Here is a 20733-nt window from a genome sequence, read left to right as displayed (position 1 = left end):
ACTTACCAGTGAGTTCACCTAAAGTGCATTGTCCGGACGCTCATGCACTCTGCAGCCATTCACTAAGATCGCGCGCCCGATATCCTGCATGTGTCACTTCCCCGCTCAGGTCCATTGGTGTTCACCTTCTTCTTCCTAGTGCATGTTAGTGCCTTGTCTTGCGACACAATTTTAAAGTTAAATCCCGCGCTCAGTCCGAATCAGTTGAATCTTCCAACGGCCCGCCCCTCGATTTCTGTTGCATGAAAGCCAGTGCAGCTGCACCACAATCCAATCGTGTGCGACACAATCCAGCGTAGACACCTGTTAAATACCTGTCAAAGCTGCACAAATCCCGAGAATGACGAACAGTCCGACGAAAGTGCGATCCGCGACCCTTAGTAAATAAGCCCCATAGTGTTGGTTGCCAGCAAAGTTCTGCAGTTCTGAAAGTACTACACTTGCCATTATTGATTTTTTGTTCAACAATAAATTTGAATTCTTTTTCATGGAAATTTAAGACATCCGCTGAAAATAAGACCTAGCGCCTCTTTAGGAGCAAAAATTAATATAAGACGCTGTCTTATTTCTGTATTTCTGGTTTTCCCATTTTTGCCTCCCGTACCTACCTGTTCTTTGCATGTTGTGCCTGATTAGCTATCTCTCTTGTCACTCAGATTTTCAGCTTCCTCTTTGTGATATTTGTCTTTTTACACTTTGGCACAGGGAGGGAATGTCTTTGTGGTTGTCCCATATCCCCAAGGATACACTAAGGCAGGAAGGAGGTTGGGGATGAAGTTTTATGGCTCACTGTCTAGACTGTTGTTCCTGAGTCTAATATCCCCATTACACCACCCTAGATGAATCTTATGTTAGGACAAAACTGTACAACATGTAAAAAAAAAAGGAAACGTACACATGCCGTCCAGTTACAAAGGGGATAGAAAGAAAGCAGTCTCTATGATACTGAATGTACAGCGCTTAAAGGGACATTCCCATTTGATTTAATTTATCTGTAATTAAAAAAATATTAATGTGTGAAGATTATTTCCCATAAATGAGCATATGGCTCATTTAGAAACAAGATAGTTGTCCTTGGATATGACCACTCAGCAGTTGCAAAAATAAATTGTTTATTTGTGCGATCACTCCAGCAGAGGAGGTCGTATCCAAGGGCAACAATCTTGTTTCTAAGAGACAACATGGCTACATTTATGGTAAATCAACTTCACACAGGAACATTTATTTTAAGAACATCCACTTGAAGAAATGTTTGAATATGGCAGATGAATTAGAGATGAATGAGTTCTGCACTAATTGAGCACTCTTATCCTGTTTAGGGTTGAGGGAGTCTTGTCTCCAACTGTCCTAGTTTGATTTCATCTATCTGCATTCATATTCCTGTTACATGTCTGTAAAATTGCAGATTGCTGCCTTTTCTCGGGCTTGAATAATGCAGCGTCATGTATTTAGTACTGAAACACAGCATAAGCACTTACTGATATCACACTGTCTACCAGTGCAAATGAAAGAGTAACATGGACCTTGACATTAAGTTCCTTGGGTGTTTGTTTTCCAGGTGTGTCAGAGAAGAATGATGCTGTCCAGCCAGGGGATGAATTATTGCAGTTGGGAAACATAAACCTGCAAGGTCTCACTCGGTTTGAAGCTTGGACTGCCATTAAAACTCTGCCCAATGGGCCAGTAGTGGCTGTTATCAGGCGATCCAGCACCATGGGCTCTACGGGCAATCAATAACTGATACTTGTACAATGAAGGAATGAAGTAATTGCCTATAGCACATATGTGTATATTCTCCTTAAGAAGTTTAGGCAATGGCAGACTAATGACATGACAGAAATACAAGGAGGACTGGGCAGAGTAATAGTTAGTTCTGAATGAGTCCTAGTAGTGATATGATAGTAAAGTAACCAAACATATTTCAACATAGAAATTAAAGATATTGAATGACAAAGTTGCTCTGTTCCTAAATCTCCCCTATTAATGGAGTTCATACACAGGATATTAAAGGGCATCTACCACCAGGAAGAAGGATTGTACCAAGCACACTGACATACTGTGTGCCCCATCTGGCAGGATCTGCTCTTCTTTAAACTTCTTTCTGAAAAATAGGCTTTAAAAATCATGCAAATAATCCTGAGCTACGCTCTCCGTTGGTGTTAATGGAGTCCCTTAGGATCATGTGCATAATTTTAAAAGCCATTTCTTAGAAACCAAGGCATACGAAGCTAAAAGAAGAGCAGATGGTAGCAGAGGGGGCACACACCACTGTCAGTGTGCTTGGTTTACAAGCCTTCATCCTGGTGGTAGATGTCCTGTTGAGAAATGCACAAATATTTGCACTGATATTGTATTTTTGGGAAAATATAGCTCCTGCTATGGTACTGTATCTGTAAATGCTATACCTTAGAGCAGTGATTTTCAACCTGTGTGCCGTGGCACACTAGTGTGCCGCGACACATGGTCGGGTGTGCCGCGGGGAAATTTCCCCAAACCATGGTGTCCCCTGTGTTTTGTTTCCCGGCAATGTGCAGAGATGCACAGTCACAGCTTCTTACAATGTAGGAGACGTGTACAATAACACATGCACAAGCTTTGAACCTTGTGCGTCAAAATGACGTCACCGAGGCCGGAGCATCATCCTGAGAGTGGAGAGACTCTCGCATTTGCCCACCGCCAAGGTAATGCCCACCAATAATGCTGAGTATATGAGCTTTTGCCTGAGTATATGAACTGTTGGCAGAATACTCAGCATATGAGCTGGTACTTTTAGTACTCCAGTAGTATACTGCATATAACAATGAGAAATGTCAAATGAGAAATACTATAGTCATGAGGCTGGAGTACTACAAGTACCAGCTCATATGCTGAGTATATGAGCCGGCACTTGTACTCTGGCCTCATGGCCATAGTACTTCTCATTGTACCCCTTTATTTTGCAGTATATGAGCCACATAATAATCAGCACCATATACTAAAAACAGGGAGAAACTGAGAACTGTTGAGGAAGAGCTTTGTGTGTCTTTCCACCATTCCTGCCAGGATATCCCTTTTGTGTTTATCGAAACAGGCCCAGGTTTCACACTGAGTGAGTAAAATAAATTTAGAATCTGTATTATTAACTATATGTATAATATGACTGTTTTAGTGTCATTTTGGTTGGTGGTGTGCCCCAGGATTTGCTAAGTATAAAAAGTGTGCCGCGGCTCAAAAAAGGTTGAAAATCACTGACTTAGAGCGTATTATCTAATATGTCTTAATATGTGGGACTGGTTTTCATGTGGAATGGAATATGTCAACAGGTATACTTTTATTGTCACTATGATAAGCCTATTCTTTGCTCTAGAAAAATGCCAGTAAGTTTGGTAAAGCAATAATATGCAGCTTAATTCACTTTAATTATATTTCGCATAGCTAAAACAAAGCAGATCTGTACGCATAAGCTTTAAGTGTGGAGACTACAACATATACATTTCCAAAGCTAGTAGGCTCTACCTTGAAAAACCCACACAAAATTCATGCGCTAGGATAAGAAACTGGTATAATCTTACATATTCATGGAGAAATTAACATCATCTTCCATTGAAACCACTATAATGTACCTATGACCATCACCGGACATGTCTCTTGTCCCTGAAATAAAGTCCATCCCTGCATGTGGAGAATAGTGCGGCAGATACACAGGGCTCAGTGTTTTTACTTCAGTGCCATAAAAAATATTGTAAAAAATAAGAAAGCTAGAACATGAGTAAAGCCATATTCATTACCAGCTGTCACAATCCAGTGATCTGTATAAATACTCTAATTACTCACGTAATGGTACCATAAAATGTTGGGAAGGGTAAGAATTTTATGTAAATGTATATTATATGACCGTAGATGGAGCCTCGGAGTATCCTACTGCAGTTTATGGGTTGGAGGAGTTTATGCTTTGTGTAAACTCATAGAAAGATTATTTAATTGCTTCTAATATTGAGGATATCACACCAGTGACAAGCACATAAATACACATAGGGGGTTATTTAACGTGCACCGGAGTATGATAATGTCGCAGCCCCCCATGGGAAGCCCGATATTTCAGTAGGTACCCCTTGGTGTAAAGGGGAAAATAATCGCAAGTGCTGGCAGATTGCTGGCATTTGTGACTATTTCAGGGCTTCTATTATTTATATGGTAATATAAGAAAAATCAGAAGGCCTTATTGAGATCATCATTATGTTTGGAGCAATGCTGCAAAGATTTTGGGTTTATTGACCTCCCGAATGTGTTTTCAAATAAATAAATATTGGATAGCACACAGTAATACCTTTTAATTAGTCAACACCCACGTCTGTTTAAGTATGTCCAAGTCTCAACCTTTTTCACCGACTTGTGCATATAACAACATGTTTATTCATTTTACAAGGGAAAATGGATGCCGGATGAATGCAACTTGTCTGTTGAAAACAAACGGATTAAAAAAAAGGATTTATTGATGCAAATTAGCTGTGAGTAGCGGACATTCATCTTTCATAGAATCTGCTCACATGACAATGTTCAACAGTGAAAAATTGATGTTTTTGGCATCTATCCTAATGGCATCTATTTTTTACTTATCTCATCAACTAAAGTTTAAGATACAATTCTAGGGCTAGGATCTGCACTTCTTTTTAATACAACGGGTAGTCGAGTAACTCTAATGGAAGATAGCCGAGTAACTTACTCTATTAAACATATTACATAGAGCATAGAGTGCATAGATAGAGTGTAGCCCTGTGCTGGTTGTGTTGAGTCTAGGCTAGTCATTGGGGGTTATTATCATTGGTTTTGCAGGGTTTTTTGGCTTAAAAAGACTCAAAAAAGTTGCCGCCGCTTCACTATTCTGGCATAAACATAGAACCACTGCTAGTACAACACCATGTAGAGCAAGATTCAGATGTAGCGTTCAGATTCAGGAAGTAACTCCGGTCCCCCACTGCCGTACATGCTAGGTCATTTTGTTTGTTTTGGAACTTTTTGAGAAAAAAAATCGCAGAGCATAAAAACATTTATTTGAGGGCCAAAGCAACTTTAGTAAATCTTACGGGAAGCAGAGCTCAAAAACTGTACCAAAGAAAAAGCTAACGATAAATACCCCCATAGTGTTTATTGAAAGCATAAAGTACAGGCTTCCATAATAACGCACTTATTTGCAAGCCGATATGAATGAAATAAAGTGAGCCAAGAAGACTACAGAGCGAATACTGGGGGTAATTTATCATTGTTTTTTTTTGTCTGTGTGTTGTTATATTGGTACAAATGCTGATTTGCGACTTTCCATTGACCAAATGAACATAGGAAAGTGCAAAGTCACTTTGACGTGGACCCTGCTTGCATCAAATTCATTATTTGCATGGAATAGTTTTCACAATATCCCCTCCCCCCATCCCCCTTGTACGTGCAGGTGACCTCTCTCTGCACTTTCCCTGTGACCATTCTACTGCGAGCATATAACATCCCCCTGCCCTTCTCATTGAGACTCAGTTCAGTTCTGGAAGGAGAATTGGGTGCTTGATTTTGTTGCAGAGGTAGTTCTGCACAAGACCCCATAGCAGCTTAATGGGGTGGTGTTTGTATTGTAATGATAACCCTTTCATATATTTAGCATTTTCTTACATTTCATTTGGTCTACTGCTATCTCAGATAATCAGAAAACTAATATTACTTATTACTATACAACCAAAGCTTTAATATGAGGACATTTAGGAAATAGCAGGCTTAAGGCTTCTACCCAGGAGAATCTGTATGAAGTCTGCTCTAAAATCTATGCAATATGCAGTTTTTGTAAATGAATTTTGTGAGTATATGATTTCTCTGTAAATAAGTATGATTATGTAATGTTGACTAAAAGGGTTAAATTGGAACAAATTGTAAAGAATAAAAATAGTAGTAAAAAAGGAATCGGTTCTGATGATTATTCAATAATAGTTTACAATAAAGCCCTTGAAATGGTTCTGATGGGGATAAAGTGTGGAAATAGGCTACGTGCATTCCAATGTGTGCTTAAAATGGTCCACAAACCGGGAGGAAGTTTGCGGGCCGTTAGTAATGTAAAGGGTGAGTGCTCCTTGTCCCTTTCATCTCCAGGCCGGGGTCATTTATGGTGCAGTGACGCACAATGTGCTCATCACACCGTCATTATGTATAATTTAAGTTAATAGCACCGGTGAGATCACAGCCACCAGAAATGGTCTTGTGCATGAGGCCAAAATGAGTTACAGATTATGTTGCAAATTCGTAACATTTTAGAACAATATTAGTGTTGACAAACAACTCCTACTGAGCAAGTTGTTGTGATAAGATGTATGGATTGATGATGATGACGATGAATCATCGACCAGTCCACTTTATACCACTCAACCAGGTAATAATCCAGGACAGACAAACTTGGTTCTTTTTCCAGAGACAAAGCTTACTTTATTAGATTTCAGGCCCAGAGACTCCCAGACATAGACAATGGTGTTAATAACAATGGTGATAGCTCTGGCTTGCCTATATAGATGAATGTAATCATACCCAGATTATACTTCCATTCATCTATGTTAACATGCAAACAGCCTTCTCCTCTTATACTATTTTCTTGACATCGACAAACATGTAGAGAATATCTTATTGGTTAAAACAGAGATACCGTATATACTTGAGTATAAGCCGAGACCCCTAATTTTAACACAAAAAATGGAAAAACCCATTGCTCGAGTATAAGCCGAGGGTGGGAAATGCATTGGTCACAACCTCCCCAGTATATAGCCTGCCAGCCCCCAGTTGTATACAGCCTGCCAGCGCCCAGTTGTATACAGCCTGCCAGCGCCCAGTTGTATACAGCCTGCCAGCGCCCAGTTGTATACAGCCTGCCAGCCCCCAGTTGTATACAGCCTGCCAGCCCCCAGTTGTATACAGCCTGCCAGCCCCCAGTTGTATACAGCCTGCCAGCCCCCAGTTGTATACAGCCTGCTAGCCCCAGTTGTATACAGCCTGCTAGCCCCCAGTTGTATACAGCCTGCCAGCCCCCAGTTGTATACAGCCTGCCAGCCCCCAGTTGTATACAGCCTGCCAGCCCCCAGTTGTATACAGCCTGCCAGCCCCCAGTTGTATACAGCCTGCCAGCCCCCAGTTGTATACAGCCTGACAGCCCCATGTTGTATACAGCCTGACAGCCCCATGTTGTATACAGCCTGACAGACCCCGCTGTATACAGCCTGCCAGCCCCCAGTTGTATACAGCCTGACAGCCCCATGTTGTATACAGCCTGACAGACCCCGCTGTATACAGCCTGCCAGCCCTTAAAAATAATAAACTCAGTACTCACCATTCCAACGGCCCGGGCAGCTCCGCTTCCATCTTCATGTCATGTCTGCAGGTCCGCGGCGGCTCCGGCTGCATCACCTCTTCTCCTTCAGGCCGGGGCTAGGACCGCGACATCTCCGTACGCACGGCCCGGTCGGCACATAACTGTGACCTCACAGTTGCTGACGTCACAGTTGTGTGCCGGCCGGGCCACGCATACGGAGACTTCGCAGTCCTAGCGCCGGCCTGAAGGAGAAGAGGCACTGCAGCCGGAGCTGTCGCGGACATGAAGATAGAAGCGGAGCTGCCTGGGCTGTCGGAATCGCGAGTATTGAGTTTATTTTTTTATATACCTGAGTATAAGCCAAGTGGGGAATTTTCAGCACAAAAATTGTGCTGAAAAACTTGGCTTATACTCGAGTATATATACGGTAACTCTTATTAAAACTCCAACTTGCTATTGGTTAATTAATGGACACTTCTTCCCTTTGAAATGCAGAGAGTTAGATATGAAGAAGGATAGATATCCGTCTATATGCAGACAATCGAGGAGGTAGCCATCCTGTCTAATGATTAGATTGTCTGGAGATAACATTTGCACATGTATCTTTCCTGCTGTCATCTACACATCACCTAGAACATGGAGGTTTGCATGAATAACCATCTATTATTAACCAAAGCAATAGATGTCACCAGTTGTGATAGGACATCCTTCTAGGTCAGATCAATGCATCCAGAAATTAAAATAATATAAAATATATGCCTACACACATGTACTGAGGCTCTTACTGAGTTCATTGGGGATTCACCCTATGTTTTCTGCACTTATACATAATGCAGGTCATAAAACATTAAAAGGATTGGTTTTCAACCTGCGATGTCATGCATTGTGATGTAAAAAAAAACCCAGAAGAACTGTGATATAAAGTATTGTGATGTCGCAAAAGGTTATTGTGAAATCATGTAGTGCCATTGTTAACATGTAGGTATAATAATAAGGTATACTATTGAGTTTATCTACCAACAGGATGTAGGATTGTAAACCAAGCACACTGACATATTGGTGTGTGCCACTCTGGCAGGATCCACTCTTCTTTAAGCTTTCTATGTTTTTCAGAAAGGCTTTACAATTGATGCAAATGAGCCAGAGGGGCTCCATTAACACCAAAGGAGCCCCTCAGGCTCATTAGCATAATTTTTAAAGCCTTTTTTTTAACTAGGGCATAAGAAGTTAACAGCTTGGTTTAGGTAGATGTCCTCTATATGGCACTGTGATATCTATGCCTATGGAGGGAGAAGGGGTGAAGTGCGCTTGCCCGGGATCCGGTCTGGGTGAGCACAGGGCCATGAGAATGAGCCCTAAAGGTTTAAACAGCAGTGATCAGTGTTAAAGGGCACCTACCACCACAAATCTACGTATAAAGGTAGATTGGGTGGTAGGTGGATCAATGGGACGTGAGGATAGCCCTTTTAAGGGCTAATCCTCACGTCCCTGCACTTTTTTGATAACTTTAATTTGATATTTATTCAAATTTACTTATGCGGCTACTGGGGCGTGGAGTAGCCGCATATGAGATTACACAAGGCGGCTACTCCACGCCCCGGTAGCCACTTTACCCCTCCTACTCACCCATCGTCCGGCGATCCTGCCGTCTGCGCATGCGCAGAAGAGCAGGCCCGCGCCTGCGCGGTCAGAACTCCGAAACAGGCGCGGGCCTGCTCTTCTGCGCATGCGCAGACGGCAGGATCGCCGGACGAGGGCGCACAGCTACGCGGAGCTGCGCGCCGAAGATGGGTGAGTAGGAGGGGTAAAGTGGCTACCGGGGCGTGGAGTAGCCGCCTCGTGTAATCTCATATGCGGCTACTCCACGCCCCGGTAGCCGCATAAGTAAATTTGAATAAATATCAAATTAAAGTTATCAAAAAAGTGCAGGGACATGAGGATTAGCCCTTAAAAGGGCTATCCTCACGTCCCATTTATCCACCTACCACCCAATCTACCTTTATAGTATATTTGTGGTGGTAGGTTCCCTTTAACATATTTTATCATCAATCTTTTTTTTTACCTTCCCTGATATGTCCACGATATATGTATTCATTTATTATACAATAAGAAATTTTCGATTAAGCCAGGAACATATGGCTATGTGTATATTAACATTCTTTACATTTACTTTTCCGTTCTGAAAGTTGTTACAATTTTACTGAACATTTTACATCAGTCTTAATAAATGATATTTATTGTGTTCTCAGCATAGCTTGGGAAAAATGATTTAAAAAACACATAAATCTTTATGAATATCATCTTTAAAAACATTTACAACAGACAGCCAATGGTAAAATAGTTGGTCTACTATGCGAGTGAAAAAATAAATATGTATAGATTTCTTTATGTAACTACTACCCAAATACAGTCATAGAGCACCGGAGAGCTGTGTAGTAAGGCCTCATGCACACAACCGTATGCTCTTTTTGCAGTCCCGTTTTTGCGGATGTTTCCTGGCCGCAAAAATGGGCCGTGTGTCACCTGTGTGTATTCCGTATGCCAGCATAAACTGGCTGTACGCCACACAACGTGTTCTCCAGGGAAATCCCAACAAAAATGGGCCGTATACCGTAGACAACAATGTATGTAGGTCTTTTTTTGTACTCCCATAGACTTCTATGAAGAAATCGTACTGCAAAAAAGTTTTTTAAAAAGTTACATTTTTTACATTGCGGTCTGACAGCCGCTTCACACTGCATTGAGAAATATGGTGACCAGATACGTAGACTTATTTCCTATTAAAGGAAAGTCAAGGGGGGCTGTTTGTAGCAAAAAAAAAAAACATTGCGGTTGCCTTTTTTACATCTAATAAAAATGGTTGTGTGCATGAGGCCTTTGTAACATAAACACTGCAGATTTTCGTGCAATTCCTTGACCTCTTGTAAGTAGGACTTCACCTCAAACAGGCAGCGCTCTGTGTCATACATGTAATGCTTGCACCGCCTTCGAAAGATTGTTGTAAAACTGAGTCATGCTGTAAGGAAAGAAAGACTCCACAACAGATTTCGGGAGGTAGCCACTAAGGTCTGTCTGGAAGAAACTTATTACTTTTGTTTTCTCAGGTTCCCTGAAAGATAGACAGAAACATAACAATAAAATGTTTCCTGTAAGTTTTTCTATATTACAAGACTAGGCAGAAGGAAAGATTGGCATAAGATTACAGGCGGTAATAATAAGATTACTTACACCCGACTTACAGACGACCCCTAGTTACAAACGGACCCCTGGATGTTGGTAATTTACTGTACTTTAGCTCTAGGCTATAATAATCAGCTGAAGGAGTTATAAAAGGCATCTGCAATGAAGCTTTCTTGATCCAAAAATCCAAAAAACATTTGTGTTTACAATTATAAACTATACAGTTTCAACTAACATACAAATTCAACTTAAGAATAAACCTACTGGACCTATCTTGCACCTAACCCGGGGACTGCCTGTATTAGTAAATACACACAGCAGAGTGGACCAAGAAAAGTTATTTCAGATTTTATCGACTTTTCTCGTTACCCATAATGTGTACAATTCCATTGAAAAACAAACTGAAATAAATAAAAGGGCGGAAATTAAAATAGCAAAAAACTGGAAGAATTTGCTTGCACAAGTATAAACCTATACAAGAATAAACTAATAAACCAATAATACAATAACATTTAAGTTACCTTTACACGTTCAAAACCCCGTCCCGTTACTAGAGACAATTCAGCCAACCAACATGGCAGATTCCCCATTCTGTTATCTATGTTATCTATTACTACACAATGATGAATGTGAGACATTAATATTATACTTAAAAGCACACTCTGCAGAGAATCAATGATTAAGCAGTTACACTTTTACTGCTGTCCTGACCAGTAGAGACATAGTAGTAAATATCATAGGACATCCAATCCAATTTATTACTAAATCTGATTTATTGTTTTAAACCGCTCCCCGAGCATCAATTGCCTGGAAAAGCTTCACATTCACTAGCTTCATGTTATGTTAAATGATGTATAAAATGTGTGTTCTCCTAAGGTTTTAGTATCTGTAAACTGCAAGAAAACTCAGGGATGGCTGATATACCCCAAAATGTTAAGTGTAACCTGGGTGTTTTATTTTATTGTCATGCTAAACAAAAATGTCAGTTCTTGTGCCGATTAATGCATCTTTGCTCTTTCATTGTGTTCCACTATCCATTTTTCTGAAGGGTAATAAAGCATTTGAGATCGGAAGCCTGCAGAATTGTGAGTGAAGCCTGATAACAAGCTTGGACATCCTATATAGAATAGCAATATGCCCTCTGAAGCACTGTGTATCATAGCCTCATTTCTTATTCTGCAGCACGTATCTCAGCTCTCCTAGGCACTCATAAATGCTTATTCTCAGTTCTTATCATCAAACTGATAACAATTCATAAAGTAAGTATGTATGAGCTTCCAGGATGGCAGATATGAGGGCTCCAGTTCCTCAGTGAATCAGTAAGTCCGAGTGCCTCATATGGGACACTGGTGGAATGGAGCAGATAATTCAAAAATTAAAGGGGTTTTATGGTAAAAGCAAGTCAACTGATCAAGGGGGGCTCAGTGATGGGACCCCCAAAGATCAAGAGAACATTTACAGTGTATACCCCAGAGAAGACCAAAATAGCCAGTAACACATCCACCAGAAGTTCAGTTCATCTCTATGGAGCTGACGGAGATAGACAAGTCTGGTGGTCAGCTATTTCCCTGAGCACCATTGAGATCAACAGTCATCTCGAGTGCAACGGGAGGTACAACGGACCCCCATTCTCATGATCTGTGGGGTTCCATCACTGAAATCACCATTGATTACCAACTAAAAGTAGGTCTAAAGTAGGAACTGACAGTCTTGTGCTGTAGAAGAATTCATCATCAAGGTGATAAATCTGGCGCAGCAAAACACCAGTGTTTTCCAGCTGGTTACAGGTGGCACCTGAGACACATTGTTAACCCAGTGTGTCGTCATCCCATGGAATGTCCACATGCTAATGGAATACACCGCCCTGTCCCTTCCGTCAGATCCTTTTTTTTTTTAAACTAGTTTATTGAACAAGAAAGAAAAAGATACATGTAAATATTAATATTGATAGCATTTACAGTGCTCACATATACAGAGAGACACAGAGAGAAATTTTTTAGGTAAATTTTTAAGAAAACTCATCTGTCCAAAAAATGGTTATAATGATATAACCATCTTCAACTGTCTGGTTACCTCATCCTCTTTCACCCCATACCAAACATCGGGTGGCTAAGCCTAAGATCAGGGGTGCTATGTCATTTGACCCCTTTCCAAGCCACAAGAGTTCTGGAATTTACAAGCTACAAGAACTTACAAAGCTAAAGGAAAATTCCCCAACTCTACCCTGATAATGGGGCCTCATAAGTACAAATGATGTCCAAGTTATTTAGCATATATGATTTTATAAGTTGTGGAGGGAACTAAACCACAACCAGGCTTATTCCCTTCATCCCTGTGAAAATTTTTCTCTTGAAAACCCCTTTAAGTGTCTGGTAAAAAGAACTCTATGCACATATATTTACCCATCTACTTAGAACAATTGAGAAATTTGCAAATGAGAAATTCTAACTTGCTTACCCAGGGACAGGAGCACAGAAACAACCGCAAGGATGGTTGAACCCTCTAACAAAGTGTCGCTGGGGAGGGCAGCTTGGATGCTCAACATTTGTTGCTATAAAAACATTAAAAAAATTAAATATATGGAAAATAACACAAACAAGACTGTACCAGAACAAAATTACAATAAATATTGTTTACTGTTTTTAGATAAATATTGTTTATTTTTTTTAGAATCGGATACTGGGGTTATCTTCTGTACCCCGTACTCACCCCCTATCATTAATTAGACAACATGCTGGATAGTAACCAGGGAGGTCACTGCCTGCTATAAATAACATATGTATGCGATTATGTAAAGGAAGTTAAAAAGGACCTGTCACCAGATTTTGACCACCCTGAGTAACTGGGTTACTGATAAAGGGTTAAAAGTCCTCCCCATATCACCTAAAATTAGCCAGTGGGGCACTGTACCTTAATTACAGATGTTTATATGATATGCAAATTAGCTTTTCTGACTAATTTCTGGTATCTCTGACTCATCTCTCTACTGATCTGCCAGTGAGCCACATCCCCTTATTCTGATTGACAGCTCTGTGTCTCTTCAAATCACTGACTCCTTGTACTTAGGGACCGTCTGTTAATATTCAACTACAGACATATAAATCTCTATGTACAGATGGGAAATATTATAATTTTTTTACACGGTGTCGTGTGTTACATTCATAACATGTGACCAGAGTGACATCATCGCAGGTCTAATAATAGCAAACTGTACACCATGCATTTGGTTACATGAAATCACAGCAGCCTCCATGGAGAATGGGGAGAAGTAGAAGTCCATGGAGGCTGCTGTGACTTCATGTGGTCAGATACATGTTTGCTATTGTTAAGAGGCTAACGTACCTGAGGTGATGTCACTCTGGTCACATGACAGGAACTGTGACTAGTAAGGAGACATAGGGCATGTGGAGGATTAGATGGGAGGGGCAGGACACTCCCCCTCTGATACCAGGTAATATAAGATAAAAGGTCATTTCTGTGGATGTAAGCAAAATTATTTTTAGCTAAAAGAAGGGGGTCAGTCAGTTAATAGAGCTCTATAGGAACCTGTCACTGGCCTTATATGTGCAAATGTGGTGACAGGTTCCCTTTAATAAATCTATATACGTCTGGTCTCACATTCACTGCTTATGACCTTGCTGCTAACTAGCCAGCGTCTCTCCTACAAAAAGCAAACAACCTGGTGACTATGAATGACCCATTTGTACAGACTATAAGTATAATGAACAAAATATATATGTAATCTAGTATTGGAATGTACTTACCATTAGATGTTATAGAGCCATCCTCATATCTCTTGATCATTACCACATCTACAAAATCCCGTGGAGATATGATACCCATGGCTGCTGATGGCGTTACTGTTCGGCAAATAGTGATGTCCTAAAAAGCCAAATAACATATGTTTGTGATAAGGTGTAATGATGTCCATGGCTTAAACCATACCTAAACTTTTCAAAAAACTTTGCAGAAGTTCAGTGTCTTAATATGTGGATTAATAATCTTCCCAATTTGTATAAAATCTTCATTTTCTAGAAATTCTCTCTCTGCTGGTGGGTGGAGATCCAGCTGCTGTGACTTTTTGCCTTCCCACCCTTCTCCATAGGGCTTCTATGGAGAAAGAAATCAGTGGAGCAGCACATGAGCAGGTGGTGAAAGGTCATCTTCAAAGAGCCTGTCTTATGGGACAGATGTACAGGGTTTGTCATCATATCTTAAGAAATCATCTTAAAGGATCAGAAACTGGACACACACCAATCAGCTTCTCATTGACATGGCACTCTATATGGCGGGTCATTGTTACATCTGTCAGATAACCCACACCAGAAGACCTAGCACCTATATTCATATAGAAGAGGTGCCTGACCCACAATGCACCTGATGCTTAGGTAATGAATTAGGTCATTTAGAACATAATTAACAAATGCAGTCCCTCTCGGGATGTACAAGCCATGGTAATCCACATGCTCCAAAAACTATCCTGTGCTGGTATCCCGATGCCAGAAGATACTGGATAATCATTCATCTGCAGGAATTTGATGTTGTGGCATAACAACTATCATAATAATATATTATTATATTAATAATACTTAAAGTGTGAACTATAAGGCTCCTTCTAATGTGTGGCGCTGTTTTACTTCATGTCCAAGCGTCTGTTCAAAATATACGTCACAGATTCCATTATTTGTATAGAAAGAATAGCTCTTTTTTGAAAACCCATCGGTTTTTGACAGGTTTGACTTATTACCTTAATTCAAACTGTTCAAAAAAGCATGCACTTTTTGACAGACTGCTTAAAAATGGGCCAAAACCGCGGTCAAAACGCCACCTGTGGCGTCACCATTAGTGTGAGCAATACACAGAATATGGGGGAGACTTCTCAGGGCCTCTAAGCCAGAAATTGCTAGTGAAGCACCAGTAATTGCGATTACTATCCCCTTACGCCATCTCTGCATCAAGGGGGGTGGAGGGGCATGTCTGGCGATGGAGTGGGCGTAGAAATATACGCTTCATGGCCACCCCTACCGGATACATCAGTAGGTATTAGCCTCTAGATGTATCTGGCTGCGCCAGAGGATTTTATCATACCCCTGTGTGTGATAAATCTCCCCCTATATTCAAAGTAAAACAAACCCAATACTAGACCTATCCGTACTTACATCAGTCACAGTGTCTAACAGCTGGAAATCCTGCACATTACTGTCCCACTTCACTCGCAGGCCATCAGGTTCTGGTTTTAAACATTCCCACACAAGTTCTGGTTTAGCCGCCACCAAGCCTTCTCCTTTATACCTTAATAGAGAATAAACCTTATAACATGATGCTACATACTGGTTGCCATTAGAAGAGCCATGATCACTAACTAGAGGACAGTCACCTGCACAGCATCCACCAGGCAAAACGACAGTGCAGGGGACTGAGCTGTGGCAAGTCTTTACCCTAACTACCCTTGGGCTTTCTTCTCGCACTTTTCTTTTTTGGCTTTAAGATAAAAAAAAATGATCACAATCTTTTGAAATGTTTTTTTACAAGTAGATCGCAATAGAGGATTTTACATGACCGAGACCTAACATCTAAGCGCTGCATTGTTTGCTACAAAATTCTGCATTTTCAAGTCCATTGTGACATATAGATCTTAAGTTCTGGATGTAATCTTTTTCAGGCATTTTTTCATTAGTCTATTCCATAGGACTTGGAAAAACATCCAAAAAAATCGACTTAAAGGGAACCTGTCACCAGGAATGTCATTTCGAGCTGATGACAGGTTCCCATAGCCTCTGCAATTATGATGATCCGCACCTGACTTATTTAGAGACATTAATTTCTAAACGATTTAGGTGCATCTCTAGCCAAAAAGAGAAATAAAGCGCTCACATATCTCATGAAAGCTCCCTTTACTCTCATTACAGACAATTAATTTATGGGTTTTCCAGCAGGGTTGCTTTTTTCATCTAATTCTGACTGCATTACTTACAAGTTGCCTGTGAATTCGGTTGATGGCCTCCAGTAGACAGCGACATCACCCTAAAGAAAAGATACAAAACATAAACCACTGACACATTTACTCCAATATATTTGATTTGTATAGTCAGTTACTGGATTGAACCTTCCATTACATTATTGTTAACCATTAATTGCTATTTGGAACATATTGTATACATAACACCTTAGGTTTCCCCTTTTCTGTAGTGGGTGCTCTGAGAAGGGATCCTACCCCATATGATCACTTAGAATAATGTCAGGTATTCTATCGCTTTTTAAGTGAAGATAATTTTTATTTTTTGGCAATACCAAATATATGTAACATTTGGACTGATGCCACTCAGTCTTTATCAAACACATGTCGTCGCTGGTTAGGAGTGATAGAGTTACATCAGGTGCTGCATGGCACTCAAGAGTAGCTCAGTATGAGGAAACCTACCACATGGATGCAGCGCTTCTAAACCAAGTGCACTTACATGCTGACGTGTGCCTTCTGATACAGGATCAGTTCTTCTTTTTGCTTCTAGTAGACAGATCGTTATTTTTAATATTTGAAGATACACTGAGGACTGGTTATGTTCCACAGGACTGGAGCATAGCAAATGTGGTACCAATATACAAAAAAGGATCAAATAGCGTTCCTGGAAACTACAGACCCGTGAGTTTAACTGCTGTGGTGGGGAAAATATTTGAGGGGTTTATTAGAGATGCTATCCTGGAGTATCTCACTGTGCACAACCTTATAACCCAGCGTCAGCATGGCTTTATGAGAGATCGGTCCTGTCAGACTAATCTGATTGGTTTCTATGAGGAGGCAAGTTCAAGACTAGACCTGGGAGACGCTGTGGATGTTGTATATCTGGACTTTTCAAAGGCATTTGACACCGTGCCTCATAAAAGGTTGGTATATAAAATGAGACTGCTGGGAATAGGAGAAAATCTGTGTATTTGGGTAAGTAATTGGCTTAGTGATAGAAAACAGAGGGTCGTCATTAATGGCACATTCTCAGATTGGGTTGACGTTACCAGTGGAGTGCCACAGGGGTCAGTATTGGGGCCACTTCTTTTTAATATTTTTATTAATGACCTTGTAGTGGGTTTACACAGTCAAGTTTCAATATTTTCAGATGATACTAAGCTGTGTAAAGTAATAAATACTGAGGTCGATAGTTTAGCATTACAGAGGGATTTGTGGAAGCTTGAGGAGTGGGCAGAGAAATGGTTGATGAGGTTTAATGTAGATAAATGTAAAGTTATGCACTTGGGCCATGGAAACAAAAAGTATAATTATGTTCTAAACGGTCAATTACTTAGTAAAACTTAATTTTAGTGACCAGAGCCAGGCGGCTGCTGCTAAAGCAAATAAAATTATGGGATGTATCAAGAGAGGAATAGATTCTCATGATAAAGACATAGTTTTGCCCTTATACAAATCCCTGGTCAGATCACACATGGAATATTGTGTACAGTTTTGGGCACCAGTGTATAAAAAGGACACAGTAGAACTGGAACGGATGCTGAGGAGAGCAACCAGCATTATTAGGGGAATGGAGGGATTAGAATACACTGACAGATTACAAAATTTGGGATTATTCAGTTTAGAAAAAAGACGACTGAGGGGAGACCTCATTACAATGTACAAATACCTGAACGGACAGTACAAGGATCTCTCCAAAGATCTTTTTATACCTAGGCCTGTGACCAGGACAAGGGGGCATCCTCTGCGCCTAGAGGAGAGGCGATTCTACCATCACCATAGACAAAGGTTCTTTACTGTAAGAGCAGTGAGACTGTGGAACTCTCTGCCGCAGGAGGTTGTTATGGCGGACTCTATGTACATGTTCAAGAGAGGCCTGGATGACTTTCTGGAGGGCAAAAATATCACAGGTTATGGGGATAAAACATTTATTTAATTCTTAAAGGTTGGACTTGATGGACTTGCGTCTCCTTCCAGCCTTATATACTATGATACTATGATACCTTAGCTTTTGAGAAAAATGTCTATTAAAATTATGCAAATGTGTCTCAGAAGCCCCTTCTCACCCTCAAATTCTTCATTCCTCCATTCGGAGAGGGTGGAGGCAGGGAGTAGCGTCAAATTGAGATGTGAATAATTATGAGGCAACTAAGCCAGAAGGGGCTTCTATGATGTAGCCAGAAGCCCCTACATCTAATTTGCATAATTTTAAAAGACAGTTTTCTCAAAAACTAAACTACAAGAAGGCATGTGAGGCGAACATGATAACCACTACACTACAGAAACTTAACTCTCATCTCTGCATTCGGATTCAGAACTCCCGCGATTCACTCAGATCGTGTATCCTATTTCTTACATGTGTCGCTTCCCTGCTCAGGTCTGCCGGAGTTCACCTTCTTCTTCCCGGTGCATGTAAGTGCTTGGCTTGCGACACAATTTAGAATGTTAAATTCCATGCGTTGTCCGAATCTGTCGGATCATCCAATGGCCCGCCCCGATTTGTGTCGTGTGAAAGCCGGCGACGATGCGCCAAAATCCGGTCGCGTGCAACAAAGAGCCCTTCTAAACGCAGCGCACATCGGAGATCGTCGGATATATTAGTTAATGAGCCCCATTGTCTTCTACTAACTAGGGAAGTCAATGTCAGTCGCTGAAAGGTCACAACGGCTCTAACTGGTTTCTAGGAATGAACCCCTCACATTATTTTTGCCCTGGCCCTGGAGCACGTACAAGTCATCAAGAGGCAATGATTTACCTATGTGTAATGCAGTTTACAGCCCAGTAAAACCATGAAATGACATGAAGCTTCACACTGCTGGCACTATAGAGCTATAAGATAGTAAGGAAACCATACCCCAACCCCCCACCAGTACTTGTAAGAGCTATTTTTGTGCCAATATCTATAATAATAGATAGATATAGATATATAGATTTTTTTTCATAGACAGATGAAGAGATAAAAGATTGATAGACAGTAAATACTGTAGACGGAGATATAGCTGCACAGATTAGATATATAATGTAGACACAGATTACATAGAAGCTGTAGATAGGGATTAGTAGCTACTGTGGATATAGACTCTTTTAACATGATGTGACATGATAACTTTTTCCTAGAATGATGCTCACATCCATTTTTAGGGAAGTGACCCGAAAATAAGAAGCCTATGTAATATAATGCAGGGCCAGTCACCAGGAGAGTGACATTGACCAACTCCTCTGGGACCCCAGGAAGTCTTTTTTAGTGCCAGGAGAGTTATGGAACAGACACTGTATACAGGCAGAGGGATTAAAGGGAAACTGTCAAGGTGATTTGGGACACAAAACCCCACATGGGTCCTTATGCTGTGCTGTTCCAAATTGTCATGACAGGTTCCCTTGGATCAGATAGATAGATAAAATATGGAGATATATGGATACAAATATATTATTATAGGAATAGATGGATACTGCTGATAGGTGCTGTAGTTATAGAGAGGATAGAATAGAATACAAAGATAAAATAGATTAGATAGATAATAGATAGATAGAATAGAGTAGATAGATAATATATAGATAGAAACATAATATATAGATAGATATAATAGAGATATAGATAGATAGATAGATAGATAGATAGATAGATAGATAGATAGATAGATGAGCTACCCCAGCAGGATGTGTCCAGTATTACAGAGCACCCTATGGGGAGTCTATTATACAGATCACCGCCCTCACCCCCGGCTCACTATGACACTACCACTCTCAGCATTATAGTCTAATGGCAGATGCTGGGAGTTGTAGTAGCACTATGGCCATCCCTTTGCTTACAGATTTCTTGCAGAGCCTCCAGCCGTCCTGCTCCTTGCTGTAGGAGAGCAGTGTGTCAGCCGCAGCCCTGGCCGCCTCCGTGTAGTCCATGGGCATGAGAGGGCACAGGTGCCGCACTGAGCCTGCAGGTGACAGCTACACGGCCGGAGGAGGGCGGGGCTGAGCGCACGCCCCTCCCCTCACCTCATGTCTGCCCCTCCTCCTCTCCTCCGCCCACACCCTACACGGAGGCGGCGGTGAGTGATGGCAGGACGGGCTGCGGCCGGCATTACTTGTCACCTCACTGCATGTTACATAGCGAACCCACGTGTGACATACCAGACTTCTATTAATGAAACCCCTTACCAACCACCTGTATTGAGTATTTGGTACACGTACACTTTTCAATTAATTGTACCAGTATTACACTTTTTTTTTTGTCAACGTTTTTTGGATAGGTTCAACTTAGGGAAGATTCAGACGAAAGTAATGGGGT

At 41.0% G+C, this 20733-nt stretch overlaps 2 protein-coding genes across 2 annotated transcripts in view; one reads left to right on the top strand and one right to left on the bottom strand.

Annotated features, from left to right (window-relative positions):
* IL16 (interleukin 16) overlaps nucleotides 1-6172 on the top strand; it is a 66622-nt gene extending 60450 nt beyond the window's left edge. The window contains exon 20 of the mRNA XM_072148356.1: nucleotides 1559-6172. Within this exon, the coding sequence (XP_072004457.1) occupies nucleotides 1559-1737 (179 nt within the window). The 3' untranslated portion in view covers nucleotides 1738-6172. The remainder of the gene's footprint in view (nucleotides 1-1558) is intronic.
* A 3155-nt stretch (nucleotides 6173-9327) lies between these two features.
* STARD5 (StAR related lipid transfer domain containing 5) lies at nucleotides 9328-20449 on the bottom strand. The gene is made up of 6 exons (XM_072148355.1): nucleotides 20259-20449; nucleotides 16464-16513; nucleotides 15649-15781; nucleotides 14254-14371; nucleotides 12947-13040; nucleotides 9328-10418 (listed from the first exon to the last, which is right to left on the bottom strand). Exons 1-6 carry the CDS (start codon nucleotides 20352-20354, stop codon nucleotides 10271-10273), a joined length of 639 nt encoding a protein of 212 aa, XP_072004456.1. The 5' UTR covers nucleotides 20355-20449; the 3' UTR covers nucleotides 9328-10270.
* Nucleotides 20450-20733: the final 284 nt, after the last annotated feature.

The sequence above is a fragment of the Engystomops pustulosus genome, chromosome 4 (genome assembly GCF_040894005.1).
Source record: "Engystomops pustulosus chromosome 4, aEngPut4.maternal, whole genome shotgun sequence".
NCBI classification, from domain to species: Eukaryota; Metazoa; Chordata; class Amphibia; order Anura; family Leptodactylidae; genus Engystomops; species Engystomops pustulosus.
The sequence above is the reverse complement of the archived record's forward strand: the minus strand, read 5'-3'. Positions and strand labels throughout refer to the sequence as shown.